Consider the following 14,889-nt stretch of genomic DNA (forward strand, 5'->3'; position numbering starts at 1 on the left):
CTGGGGTTTGTGCAATATAATTGATGTGTTTCCGTTATTGTTATCTATACTGTCCTCTGTGTCCACTCTTCTTGTCATTTGTTTGTTCTAGTATAATGTGATGACTGTTTTTGTCCTTGTCACATGACCTGTAAATAGTGTCTCTGTATGTTTTTACTAACTTGTGTTTAACACCAACCTGCCAGAGGGTCTGCAGATGGAAATTAGCCCAAGGCTATAATCTGGCATATTTACATTTATTAAAATGTTCATTAATATGTATTGCCCCGCTTTCTAAAAATAAATAAATTAATTAATTATTAGTGCTGTGAGCATTAATCTCGTTAAAATGATGTTAACGCCATAACCGCATTAACGCGGCAAATCTCTTATAGTGAGTTAGCGCGGATTGCCCTGTGTGAGGGGCTGCACGGCGCTTATGCATTAATGAGCTAACCGCGCTGACGCGTTGATGCCGTGCAGCCCTGGCACGGTGCGATCTGCGTTAACTTGGTAACTGAGATTTGCCGCGTTAATGCGGTAAAGGCGTTAATGTCATTTTAACGAGATTAACGCTCACAGGACTAATAATTAGTGATAATAGAAAGATTCATATTATATATGAAATTATACCCATTAATAGTTGAAACAGGAAAAAAATGCAATCTTGTCTCATTTTGTTGTAATAATTTGTATCATACATTCTGACTTGAATTGTAGATGAATGGAGGTAAAGTGTGTTCCCTCCCACTCCCCACTGTGAGCCCTTACAAGATGTTCAGTTCTGAGTCAGCGGGCCTCACTTTGAGAACCTACACTTTAAAACAACTAATGTGCCAATAACCAACAGTCTCCTTTCCAACGCCTCCTAATTACTCCTTCAAAAGTGTAATAATATGGCTGAATCAGCCTCACTTTAGCATGTGACACAAGAGTCAGGCCACCTCCACACTGGGAGCGACGTGGTGACCAGAAAACATCAGTGACATTTGGGTGGCTGATCAGCAGCTCCTCTAGCTTTCACTTATCCTCAGGCAAGACACTGAACCTTGAGTTTATGCTAAATCATTCATCAGTGTGTGTGTGAATGTAGGCAAAGTGCCGGGGAATGGATGAATGAGACTTGTTTTCAGTTAAATTTAATTTATACAGCACCAAATCACAACAACAGTCCCGCCATGGCACTTTATATTATAAGGTTTAGACCCTACAATAATCCAGGGAAAACCCCAACAATCAGACAACCCCCTATGAGCAAGCACTTTGGCGACAGTGGGAAGGAAAAACTCCCTTTTAACAGGAAGAAACCTCCGGCAGAACCAGGCTCAGGGAGGGGCGGGGCCATCTGAGGAAGGGGAGGACTACAGAACAAAGACACTCTGCAAGGAGGGCGAGTGACCAGTGCGAGCACAGGATACTACCGATTGACATGTGACCTGACAGTAAATATATTAGAGGGTTACCTAGGCAACCAGAGCCTGGGATGTGTGCACACGACCAGCCATCAGCTGATGAGTGAAAGGCTTCCGTGTAAATGCAGTTTTATTTGAAACCTTGACTTTGTCCATCTCGATCCTTTAAAAACAGAGTGAGGGACGCTTCGAGCTCATTGTGTCAATCACAAGGAGCATCGCATCAGCTGATCGACTTTATTCTAAATTTAACGAGACCACAGACTCATAAGGAAGGTGTTTACTGAGGCAATAGATAAAGTGAACAGTGGGGTCATTTTGATGAAACCAGCGGCGTTGCCTCCTGCTGACCATTGGAAATCATGCAGGTTCTTGAGATGTAAGCTACATGAGTATAGCCGACAGTCTATACCAGCCAATCCCAAAGTCAGGAGTACTGCACCCATTTACAAATCAGAAAATCCCACATGATCCACCCCAATATTACATCTTCATTTAAAATACAAAATACAAGAGAAAGTGATGTATTTACTTCAAAAATCTTATTCAAAAAACACCAAACACGCTGTTGGCTGTAGATGCTCCTCAGTCATACTGCCACTGGGATACAAACTGCAACACAAACAGTAAATTTAAGTCACAAGTAATGAATTATATGACAAGTCAACCACCTCCTGTTACTGATTTTAATTCACTTTTTGTATAAACGAACATATTTATATGAATATGTAACTGTACATACTCGTGGGTAATTTGAAACCGAATGTCTGTTACTACTGACGCCCACCTGCACGACCTTCCAGCACAAACTTTGGGACTCACTCGTCAGTACTGGCAATACTTTTAGTTTTAATACTGTTTTTATGCACAGAGGGAGAACAGACCACATTTATCTGGAATTATTAATGGAGAATGAATATTCTCGAGTCCCTGCTAACTTGTAAGTCTCTAACAAGTATATTAGGTAACTCATGTACAGCTTACCTGTGGCAAATAAGTAGTAATTTAATCTAACTCTTTAATTTTTCTGAGATTGCCGCCCCAAAACTCTTCATTAAAGGTTTAGTGTTTTTAAAGTAATGCAGGATGAGGGATTCATAGATGTTTTGTAAATCAGATAATAAACATCTGTAATTTAAAGGTGTTACTCACGCCTTTAAGGCCTTTAAGCCTTAAATTAAAGAAGCTCTACACTCACCTCCACCCAAAGTGGACCTTTTTTTCCTGTCATTTATGTAATGTTACAGTGCAAGATGTTTGCATTAAATATCCAAAATCAAAATTCACAGCACAGGCATCAGACTGCCCACACTCAGATTTATCTACTCTTGAGTTTGTCTGACATCAGAGAGAGGGGATATCCCTAATAAGGTCATCTCAGGTACAAAGGCTCCACCCACATTTTCAAATGTGTTACATATGAGCGACAGACAATCAGAAGAAAGTTCCCTTAAGAGGGAACTAAACAGTTTGTTTTACACAGAGGACGATCTGAGAGGCTTCTTCGAGGCCCAGCATGAGATAAATAAGGATTATTTTGAGTTGTAATCATGCAAAGCCAAAAAAGAAACACAAAGGTGGAAATGAGCAGGTCCGTCTCAAAGAAAAAAATGCTCTGATCTCCTGCCCGGGCTCCATTTCACCAGAATCGTGGTGTAGCAATGAAACTTTTCACCTGATGGATACAAAAAATGAAAAATACAATCACAAAAATCAAAGTCAAAGACATGCTTCCATGTACAGTGAATTTATCCACCAACTCACCACTGATGTTACTCTAGCTGCACCCCGTCACAGTTATCTTTGGATTCTCCCTGTCTACAAGTGCACAAAGAACATAAAAGGTTTTTCAGATATAAAACCAACACAACCAAAACTACCTGTTTCCTCTGATCACCAGGACGACAGACATGACTTACCCAGCCTGAGCCTTTCTAGCTTGACGTGCCTCGTGCTCATCCCAAATTTTCTTGTAACAGTAGATCAGAACCACAATGAGCCACAGCTGCAGGAATGTGATCAGCACGTACATCATTATCTCTGAGATCACATCGGTCAGCTCCCGATTGGCTGGGAAACAGGAACTGACAATGAAGCTTCAGAGAGAAGACTAACAGGGGCGTATTTCTCCCATGTTAGCTTCTCTTCATTCTATCCGCCCATCATGCAGAGAGATGAAGATCTTTTGTAACACTGCTTGGAACAAACATATTTTGTATAACTGAAGGATTTGAATCCATCCTCCTTACCTACACCCACCACACTAAGCTCCACCTCCTTCTCCACAGTGACAAGCTCAGGAGACAGCGGCAGGAAGAGGGTGCGGTGGAAGGTGCAGCGATACGTCCCCGTGTCATTGAAGGTGATGTTATTAACGTAAACGGTTCCCATCTGAATGTCACCATTTAGCGTGCCGCGCCATTCCAGGCGGTCGCTGAAGTCTTCATGGAGGATGTCGGCTACAGGGTGGTCATAGTGGAAAATCTGAGATAGGGAAAGAATTAAAAAACTGGGAATTTAGTTATGCGTGTTCCCTCATGTATATTTGAATAGAACATAAAGAAAAAGACACATATCAACTGACCGGCACCTTAAAGGCCATGAAAATGACCATGAAAATATTGTTGGACATAAACCCGTCCAAGATGCAAAAAAGGTTGGGGACCGCTGATCTAAGATGAACAAAGGTAGACGCTGACAAATAAAACAGTTCATCTTCCCTCCATCCATCCCTCATATATCCACCCATCCATCCATCCATCCATCCACCCATCCATCCATCCATCTATCCCTCCATCCATCCACCAACACGTATCCATGGTAGCAGCAGTTTACTGTGTAATTTATGCCATGGTGTTTGTGTCTATGGAGTTATTTGCCCACACAGAGTGGTGCAGGTGTTTTCCCCGCACTGGGCTCTCCGGTGCAGGCCTTGTAAATTCCATCTGCACTGTGCTCGGCGTGAGTGATGCTGTGCTTCTGTAGAAAGTGGACCAGAACAGTGTTGCTCTTTTTTATGTTTGTGTTGACAAACATGAAAAAACATCAACAATAAAAAGAAAAAAAATCCAGTGAGGTTTTTGTTTGATGCTCCAGCATGTGTCATCCTTCTGACGTGTGGAGGACGAGATGCTATGATTTGTGTTTCCTGGTGACATGTTGGAGATGTAATGAGGATTTTGGACAACACTGAATGGGCACGATCACAACATCCTGCAGAGACATGGTGCCCCATCATGTCTGAGCTCAGTGGGAGAGGCCTATTTAACTCAGAAACAGAGTGATGGCGTGCTGCATCAGATCACCCAGCTAATCATTTGAGCAGAGTGAACGAGAGGCACCCAGTAAGCACTCCTAGTGTGTGGGAACATTTTTGTTGTTCAAAATTAGCTTAATACTAAGACTCCCACCACCCCACAATTAATTTGATTCACAAGCAGCTCAAACCCGAGTCACTAGAGAACTTTGTTGAACTTACATGCCTGAACTCCTCCCTTCCCATAGGCTTGAAATGCCAGTCTACGGTGGCTCGTGCAGGGACCTCCTCTCGTTTCTTACAGGAGATGCAGCCCAGCAGGAATCCTTCTCCAGCCACAGCCTCAGTCAGAGAATCCACCTCGGAACAGCCAGCATGGCACTGAGACACTGCAGGGAGAGAGGACGAGGGGTAGAAGAAGTAGGAGAAGAAATAGAAAAAAGAAAAGACGGGGTAGAAGAGGGATAAATAGAAGCAGAGAGAGAGAAAACAGAAGAGCAGAAATAAATCAGAACTTTGTAAATGAATCTGTCGGCAGTGACAATTATAAAGCAAGCAAAACTTTATCTAAACAAGAAGTAGAGAGACAAAATAAAAGAGCACATGTCTTTCCAGTTACACGCACATCACATAATTTACCACGCAGGCTGCAAGAAGAAGAAAAAGAGACATAAATCGATTGATTGATTGATTGATTGATTGATTGATTGATTGATTGATTGATTGATTGATTGATTGATAATACTTTATTCATCCCGAGGGAAATTGGGTTAAGGCTGCCAGCCGTGCCAGCGCCATCTTACCCTTCCGACCATACATACATTACACAAACATCACGGGGTAGACAGGTCAGAGAGGTATAACCATGGAAAATACACAACATGAGGAAAGACGAGGAGAAAAAAGAACTCCCCCCAGACTGAGCTCCAACAGGGAGATCAGTTTGAGAACAGAAAAAACACCTCAGCACATGAATCATCACATCTCACAACGTAGAAGACATAAGCTTCGAAGGCGTTTGGAAGGGGTGGGGGGTGAGTGCAGGTCTGTGTCAGTGTACATGCGTATGTGTGTGTGTGTGTGTGTGTGTGTGTTCCGTGTTCAACTGAGAGAAACGGAACACACCCACACAATCATGTCATAACAGACCAAATCGCCCCGCACATGAAGATTACAGTCACACACGTATCAATAAAACACCTGCATACACTCCGTTAGATAGACCTATTGAACTGCTCGCTAACTCAAATATCTAATCATCCAATAATGTGACTGCAACTAAATCCATTTACCATGTATGCAGCATGTTTGAGACGACCTGCTGAAGTTCAATCTCAGCATGAGAATGAAAAACAAAAAACTTGATTAATCTCTAGGATTTACAGAGAAACAGGGAATATCCAGGAGCCGCAGGAGGAGCCGTTCTCTGCTGGAATACTTAGTTGATGTCAGAGACCTGTCACGGGTTGCTTAGAGGATCCACTCGCAGGACTCCTGGGTAGCGTTCACACAGAGATAGTTTATTACAAATCTTCACCGAGTGTATGTATAGACAGTGCGGGGTTAGTGCTATATACAAGACGTGAGGGGCAGGGGTCCAGGGCTCCAGGGAAACCACACTCGCGCTCCAAACAGCCTCTCTCCTCTCCACTAGCGACCTGTCACTCCTTCCACACACCACACGGGGAAACACGGGAACGGGTCCGGGGAATCTAGGAACAAAGGAACACGTTAAGTCTCAGAGACAGAGGCACGGGGAAACTTGAGCTGGGTGTGTACTGACAGAAGCCTTCACAACAATCCAGCGTTGAACAGCTGATCTCCTCCTTCTGATATACCAGCTGGTCTGATGAGGCCCAGGTGTGCACAATCTGAGAAGGCGTGGACCAAGGGCGTGAACCCGCCATGAGTTCCGCCCCGGCAAAACAGGGGAGAGAGGAAAAAGAGGAGAGAAGGGGGGCTAGGAGTGGAGTGATGCTGTTCAGCGCCTTGCCGATCCCGCAGGGCGTGACAAGACCAGAGGAACTCGAAACAACAGGAACTCAAATCACCACTTGTTGGAACCAAGGTTTGCAGAAGAGCATCTCTAAATACAAAACACTTGAATCTCGAAGCAGATGGGCTACAGCAGCAGAAGTCCACACCGGGTGTCCCTCCTGTCAGCTAAGAACAGGAAGCTGAGACTACAATTCACAAAGTGTCACCAAAACTGTACATAAGAAGACTGGAAAAATGTTGCCTGGTCTAATAACCAACCTACAGCAACTGTGTTACGCTGTCATTTTAATATGGCCCCAAATCTCTGAGGAACGTTTCCAGCACCTTGTTGAATCAGTGCCATAAAGAGTTACTGCAGTTCTGAAGCCAAAAGTATTAGGAAGGTGTACCTAATGATGTGTCCAGTCAGTGTTGATATTGGCAAAAACAAACACTATAATCAGCAGACAGACAGTCGTAAAAGCTGAAAACTCTGGAGGTTAGACATGTTTTGCATGTAACAGTAACTGTATGTGAGTAAACCCCTCACATACACGAGTCATCAGACTGATTCAGCTCCACAACCAGGAAATGTTTCACTCTTTAAAAAACACATCTGTATGTTTTTCTTCTCTTCTTATCATCAAATCTGGAAATTTGTGCAACTGTCATTGAACAGATCATCGTTTGTATTCAGAAAAACAAAACAGCGACATCATTCAGTCCTTCCGGATATTCAGTTTGCAAATGATGGATCGAACAGGAACAGGCGTCTCTTTGAGGAAGCGTCCAGTCTGTCTCTGTCGTCCCCACAACAACCTCAACATCAACAACACACAGACAGAAAACACAGGTGTGCAGGTGTGTCTGCGGTGACAGCTACTGGAAACAGCAATAAGTGAGTATTTTTATTTGTAATTAAACTCTACATGTCAACTCCAAGAAAAACACAGTGACTACAGTTGGAGAAAAATGAGGCTGAAAGGCTGAAAAGAAGGACAGCGGGCTACAGATAGATACAGATCTCATCTTTTGTAAAACAACAACAACAACAAAAAGACAGAAGAAATGAAATATAATGTATTGCAAAAAAAATTAAAACAGGATTTGTTTATGATTATAATAAAATAAAAAGAAGAAACTAAAGAATAAAATGTAACCAGTCACAGACAGTTATGAAGACAGTTATGCAACATTGTATCGAAAAGGCCGCCGTGACTGTCAGGCCACTGTGTTGTAAAGAATCAGGTGCAGTGCAAATATCATCAGGAATCTTCTTTTAAAGTCCAACAAATTAAATTCTTTAACTTTTTTAGTTTTATGGTGTTTATAGTCATTTTCAACTTTCAAGAAAAAGAGAGCTTTACGGTCAAAGTGAAGGGATTTTACTGTATTAGAGCAAAACTTCAGCCACCAGCACTGATCATTTCTCAGAGTTAAAGGTTAAAGTTGAAGGACAGAAAGGATTTTTTGGACTTACCAAAAAGACTGAAGACAGCTAACAAAGAAAAGTGGAGTCTCATTTCTGCAGGAGCAACTTTTGGCCAGCTCCTGAACAAAATCTTGATCGAGCCTGCAGAGAAATATCAGTGTTGTCTGAGATTACATGACTGCCTCTTCATTCCCGATGAATTCCATTTTCCACATGAATCCACACTTTGATTTTCCCATCAGTCCAAAAGCTCAACAATCTTTAATTTCACTGAGGCCAAAAGAGAGCTTCAGAGCACAGGAAATGCTTCATTTAAATCAAAAAGTTGAGTCTCTGTGTTTCAGAGTTTTAAGTCTCTCCTGCTGTTCTGTCTGACTTTAAGGCAGCTAAATTTAGAGCGTGTGAATCCAGGAGAGTTGGGCATTACGAATGCTGAGAGCCAGCACGAAACCTGAGAAGATGAGACCTGAACCACAACCACAACGTGACCGCCACAGCAACACTACGGCCATGTTTCCTCTGATTCAAACACTGACAAATCACAAGCCTGCAAAAGAGGAAAACTTTACATATAACTTCATATACAGTAAGATGTGTTGTGGCCAAACAGACATATATTCTGTCTCAGTGTGTGCTACTATACACTCAGAATACTGCTCTGTGTCTCATGTTCTGTCTTTCCTAAAAGGAGCGGCAGGGCTGACATGCAAAATCACCGCCATACGATTTGTTAAACAAACAAAGTGGAAACAAAAGCAGCTCAGAGATTAAAGGATAGCTCACAATCAGCTGCTTTTATTCGTACAGTAACTTCAGTAAAAAGTCCAACATTTTCCTTCATCGTACATTATTTTTACAGCCATAAACTACATTTACAAATGTTAACACATGACCACACTAGGAAGTTACTTTGACCCAAAAGGAACCAAAGCTGGGAGAAGGGCCTGGTAACAAAACATAGGCATAAACCTTAACTGAGCATCTCCCACATGGCAATATAACCCTCGGTATTCACCTAAAGTGCAGTTCAGAAATGTTCTCCAGTAAATTACCAAAATCATCCAGGGTACCAGTGCTTGTTGCTGTTCTCCAAAATAAATTTAGTAAGAGAATCTATGTTAAAAGAAGACGTGCAGCTCAGTTTAGCAAAAGTAACTTCAGTTTATCAACTTTCACATTTAAAAAAGGGAAATATTTAATGGGGTCCAGGTAAAATCTACAATATGTAATGGCTTTACTGATCTGAAAGACTGAAAGATGAAAGGAATGAATGAAGAAAACAAGGACAGAGAGAAGACTGGAGGAAATGAAAAAGGCTACATGGAAAGAAGGAAGAAACCTTGGCATGAAGGTAACCCATGACTTGAAATGAGTCTGACAGCCGCGGATTAAGTGATTTAAAAATGATTTGTTTTTGAACATCATGTCCCAGCTCCTTTGGAAACATGTTTCCTCTCCTCCTTTAGACACCACTTCTCTTGTTCCTTAAATCCATCTGAATATCCACACTGGCTCTGACACCTTTCACACTTCCTGCCTGTCCTGCTTTGTGCTGTAAACTGCACTCATGAGCCTCTTTAAACCTGATTTTAGACCCGGCTCGGCACTTCCCTCGTGTCCAGCCACTAAATATAATATTCGGTTTGTCTTGATTTCTGCCATCGGAGAGTCTGACAGTCAGTCGATGCCTGCCGCAGAAACAAGGCCACTCAAGTCAAGGCTGCCAAAACAGACTGAAGGCCTCAACTTGCGTGCTGACAAAGACATTCACATGGTGGATGCAGGCGGCGAGGTGGCATGACAAATGTAGCGAGCTGGATTGTTTTTAAAGGGGAATGGCTCATGACGCGTGAGGTGAACCTGAACACGTCCCTCCGTGAGGTCGTGCAAATATTTGGAGAAAATAAGAAAAAAGCGAGCAGACGGTGGGCTACACGCCGTGTTTCTGCTGTTTGTGTACTTTGGTTGGTTTGGAGGTCAAGGATGTCGTCACGTGATGTAACCAGAAGAAAGAGCGATAACGGTCCTTGCCTCTTTTCTCTTTTTTTTTTGCCTTGTTGTGTGTCTGTGAATGATAATGCCAGCAAAACTCAGAGGGAGGGTTAAAGAAATTCCCAGAGCTGGCACACAAAAACACAGGGGAGGGGGGACTTCAAGGAAATGTTGACATATGATAAACCCTGTGTGTGTGTGTGTGTGTGTGTGTGTGTGTGTGTGTGTGTGCACCTCCGTGACCCAACACATGCGTACACACAGTGAGTGACACACCTCCTATCTCACTATGCTGGTGATGTTTCTTTATTTTTAGCTCAGATCGAGTTTCCAGCCCCCTCCCCTCCTGCTCCGCATGGTTCAGCAGCCAGAAGTGCTCAACAACACAACTCCCTGTAACCAGGAGCGCAGCAGTTCCTGCATATGTGACACAGAGCTCAGCAGCAGCAGCAGCAGCGCCCAGCGAGGCGTTGATTGCAGGAGGCGGAGGAACAAACACTGAAGATGCCTTGCAGAAACTACGGAGAATCCGAAATTGCCAAGTCACCATGATGCTTTGTCATCGATTTGAGAGGATGCAGAGGCAGCTGCTGGCTCGGGATCAAAACTGACAGGTACATTAAAGGCAATTCAAAAGTGGTTGTGTCGTTAAAGACTAAAAAACTACTTTATATGAGCTTTTCTCCTCAAAGAACTACAAATGTCTCTACACAACGTGGTTGAGCTGCTGAAGTGCAAGAACAGCTGTGTAAATATGGACTTTTAGAAAGTCCGGTATAGTGACAGATCAATAAAACATGAAATATAGGTTGTTAATATGATCAAGTTAAACTTTGCATGCAGGGCATTAAAAACTGTAAAAACCTCGAGAGACACACAAATCTTTCCTACACCATACCACAACACAGAGATTGATCACTGAGCTCCTTTATTTGATATTGATTCACTTTTCTCAGTTTAAATGTGCTGTTTTTGTCTTGTTTTAGTTACCTTGTTAAATTAGTTTGTCTGGGCATCATATTTTTATGTTATGGAGCTATTTGATAACTATTTAACTGCTATTTAACACGGAAACCTCAAAACTTTGGGGATCAATAAAGTATATCGTATCTTATCCCATAAGAGCTTAACTGATGACTCAAAAATAATGAAAACTTCTTGTGACCCACTGACGTTGGAATAATTCAAGCTTCTCTGTATGTCAATATCTACATTAACAGGTGCAGATTCATGGGAAACATTCCCACCAAAAAAAACACAGATGTCTCTAACTATGACAGGTCTATTTTTCTTCAACAACAAATTCTTTTATTACTACCAAAAATGAGAATTATGATTTCATGCCACCCCTGAATCTCTTTTTGCAAACATAAATATCTCTGCCTGATGGAGGAGGCAGAAAACCCCCGCTGCAACCAAACTGATCTTAAACATTCTGCATTAGTTTGTTCATAAAATCATTTAAAATCTTACAGAATTTACTAAAATGATCAACAGAATAAGAAGAAACATTTGCAGCTATCAGTTCATCGCCATCAACTGAACTTGAACTGCGGCTGAGCTGTACTTTCATGTAATGCCACTTTGTACCACAAGATGGAGCACAGAGTCGATGTACCCGTTATTTAACCTAACAAGTAGAAAGGAATTTATTCTTATTCACAGGAAACGAGTTCAGGGCTGAAATTTTTATTTAAGGCATTCTCTTTCCCAACGTGTAACATACCGATGATTTGTCACCTCCCGAGGCGTGTTACAGTGACACGAAAGGTACCCTTCTGCGTCCCTATGGTACGCTCCGGATTGTGGATGGAATCCAACAAAATGACACTCGCAGCGGTAACACACGCTCCAGCCGTCTATTCCAGCCCTAACACTAACCTTAACTTAACCTTAACCGTATCAGATCAGAACGTAAAATAAATGTACATGTCTAGATTCATTCAAAGTGGCTCTCATGCCTGCGAAAGTGTAACATACCGACAATTTGCCACATAGCGTCACTATGTTATGTTTTAGGATGAGAAAGTGTGGCTCATCCACACGTCTGAAAACATTTCAAAATGCTGCCTCTGGTGGTAAAAGGTTTGGTTCATATTTGCAGAACTTAATTGCACAAATTCTCATTGAGACATTAACAGAAATGATCGACGTGACGTCAGATAAAGATTATGAGCAAACAGAATTTGAATCAATCCACCTTTAAACATGGTTTAAAGGTGGCTATGTTTAAATGTTTAAACAATATGAGCGCAGACTGATAAATCCTGTCTCAGTAGTGATAATATTACATGGACAAATTGAAAACAATTATTACCTGCGATTCTCACTGAATTTGGCTTTTTTCTGTTACATAAATTAAGACAAAATGAGGCTTCACAGGCTGAGAATGTCCTGGGTGAGGAGTCCCTGTACAGTACACCACCAGTTACTTTATAATCTGGCTTCTTGACCTTCATTTTTGTATTTTTAAATTCTGTAACTGCAGAGTGAAACCGCTATGCTGTTCCTTAAAAATGGCATTTTAATTTATTAAATGAATTTCAAACTAAACCTTGTCTACAGTTATGCATTTGCATTATTTGGGTTTGTTTTTATTCTGTACTGCAGACCAGGTGACCTGGTATACCTATCTTCCAATCCCTGCATCCTTCCTACAAATGATGCTCCTGCAAGCGGAAGCAGGTGAGTTGTCAATCACACTCTTATTTCTTAAAGGACTGTTCCTCACAGACACAGTGTTTTCAGCACGTGGGGTTACTAGTTGTTGCAGTCAGCCTCTTTAAACACAGGAGGTCGCAATGCTCCTTTGCTTTAGCGTTGGTTAACATTAGCTCCCTTTAAACAAACTCTGAAATTAAGCCAAATCTTTGGATTTCCCACAGGGATTTACCTGTCAGATATCTGCTGCTCAGAATCTCTAGTGTTGTGACGTCACCGAATTTATTTTTACTATATTTTTTTCTTTTCCTGGAAGTAAAACAGCCTCCGTGTCATTGAGACCCAGCTGGAGGTGACAGAAGTGAATAATGCGAAGGTTAAAGCTGATGGAAGCTAAACTGAAAACCAGTTTTCAGCAGGTTTCGTTTGTTTGATGTAAACTCTTCTTCTCGCCACACATCCTCCGGACAGTTATTTTCCTCGGATCGTACCACAAAGTTTGTCCGTGGGGGGGTTCGCTTCGTTTGGCTGTTAGATGTGTGTGTATGTGCACATACATCGACAAATTCATTTAATCATAACATATAGACTAAAACATTTTTGTGTGTGTTTTGTGTGTTTATTTATGAAAAACAGAGCAGGAGTTGTATTTTATTGATGAGGTTTACCACACCTCCCCCCCGCGCACTAAGCTAGTCGCCCTGGTCTCGTCCTTTTCACTTTTCGACAAAAAACGCTTTGTCTGTTACTTCAATAGCGAGTTAGTTTGGTTCCAGTGCTGAGCTAACTTTGGTCTTTAACTTTACATTTAGTTTACGAACGGGGTGAGGGAGGGCGTGTTTTTAAAAAAGTTAAAATGGAGGAGGCGTAAGTAGAACTTTCTGTGCTGTAAATAAAGCCTGAGCGGCATCATTGTCGTGGCCTTCAGAGGTCGGGTCTGTGTTTAAAGTTAGCTGGCTAAAGGGGCTAACAGTTAGCTGGAGCCGGCCGGCTGATGCCTCTCTGTGCATCCGAAGCATGTTGATGTGTTCCTGTGAGAAAGTGGATTTTAACATCACGTCCCGCACCGTGGCCCGGCTGGTTTTCGAGGCCGAACAGGATAACAGAAACGGAGGAAACTCGTCCAATGGGAGGTAGGACTTCTGAGGAGTTTTAAGGCTCTAAAAGTTTGTTGTTGTTGGTTCTTGTTTGCGCCTCGGTGCTCTTTCTTTGCGCTGCGGCTGTTTAACGGTTGGCAGGAGGTCGGAAATCTTTCAGGTGGTTATTTTCTGCACCGCGATGAACCGAGCAGCAGAAGTTTGCACAGTTTAAACCGCAGAGCTGGTGCGTCTTACTCGGCTGTGGTCGGTGTGTGTTGGTGCAGTCGGAGGAGCTTCGTTTCACGGCGGGGACAGATAAGGCTCGCTCGTGCGTGCACGGGGATCACGGTGGCTGGATTACTCTGGGCAAGCAAGTCTGTGCCAAGATTGTTCTTGTTCAAACAGATCACATCAAATACTATCAGACGTGCCGGGGCCCTGGCCTTGCAAGTTCACGCTTTGAAGGCAAACAATGGACACACACACACACACACACACACAGAGGTTATCATAACACAGGGAGTTATCGTAGCTTCGCGTTTACTAATATGGTTTTATTTAGTTAGCAGAGTGGATTTCCTCGTTTCACAGTTTGAAAATGTTACGTTTATGTTTCATTGGTTTCAGTGTAGCTTTAGTGTTTTTACTCTAATGCTGAGGGTATTTATGAGGATCGTGATTTTAAGAAGAACAATATTTAGTACAAAAACACACAAACACAGCAGTTTTGAAGGCAGTCGTGTAGACCTACAAAATCTCTATAAACATCTGCACCAAAGCCTCACCAGGTGGGCTGTGATAACAAATTTAACCAAAGACTGAAACTAACACACATTCTGGGTTTTGCACAATGTTGTTTCAGTTTGTAAACACAAGAAACTTTAACAAAAATGATGCACAAGTAATTACGAAGTGATTCTCTGTTGGAGGACCCGTTTGCACTGTGTTTTTGGATAGTTTTGGCCTTGGCAGTGCCAGTTGGGCCTTGATACCGGCCACAGATTTTCCAAAGTTTGTGTTTGTGTCTCATACTGAAAAGAAGTGTGGGGGTTTTGCTGGGTTTTTTTGCCCATTTGGTAAACATAATTCAGCTTGAGGTTT

At 42.3% G+C, this 14,889-nt stretch overlaps 2 protein-coding genes across 4 annotated transcripts in view; one reads left to right on the top strand and one right to left on the bottom strand.

Annotated features, from left to right (window-relative positions):
* Positions 1-1,503: 1,503 nt before the first annotated feature.
* si:ch211-225p5.8 (uncharacterized protein LOC555567 homolog) lies at positions 1,504-13,280 on the bottom strand. Its single transcript, XM_039619897.1, has 7 exons — positions 13,267-13,280; positions 12,942-13,018; positions 4,870-5,036; positions 3,641-3,875; positions 3,311-3,461; positions 3,156-3,209; positions 1,504-3,066 (listed from the first exon to the last, which is right to left on the bottom strand). Exons 1-6 carry the CDS (start codon positions 13,278-13,280, stop codon positions 3,164-3,166), a joined length of 690 nt encoding a protein of 229 aa, XP_039475831.1. The 3' UTR covers positions 1,504-3,066; positions 3,156-3,163.
* A 165-nt stretch (positions 13,281-13,445) lies between these two features.
* Positions 13,446-14,889, top strand: part of gramd1a (GRAM domain containing 1A) — a 42,694-nt gene continuing 41,250 nt past the window's right edge. For all 3 annotated transcript variants that reach the window (XR_004199869.2, XR_005614816.1, XM_031746493.2), the window contains exon 1: positions 13,446-13,842. Coding sequence is in view for 1 of the 3 variants with exons in the window: in XM_031746493.2 (XP_031602353.1) it covers positions 13,727-13,842 (116 nt within the window). In the remaining 2 variants the exon portion in view is untranslated. The remainder of the gene's footprint in view (positions 13,843-14,889) is intronic.

The sequence above is a fragment of the Oreochromis aureus genome, linkage group 11, assembly GCF_013358895.1.
Source record: "Oreochromis aureus strain Israel breed Guangdong linkage group 11, ZZ_aureus, whole genome shotgun sequence".
NCBI lineage: Eukaryota > Metazoa > Chordata > Actinopteri > Cichliformes > Cichlidae > Oreochromis > Oreochromis aureus.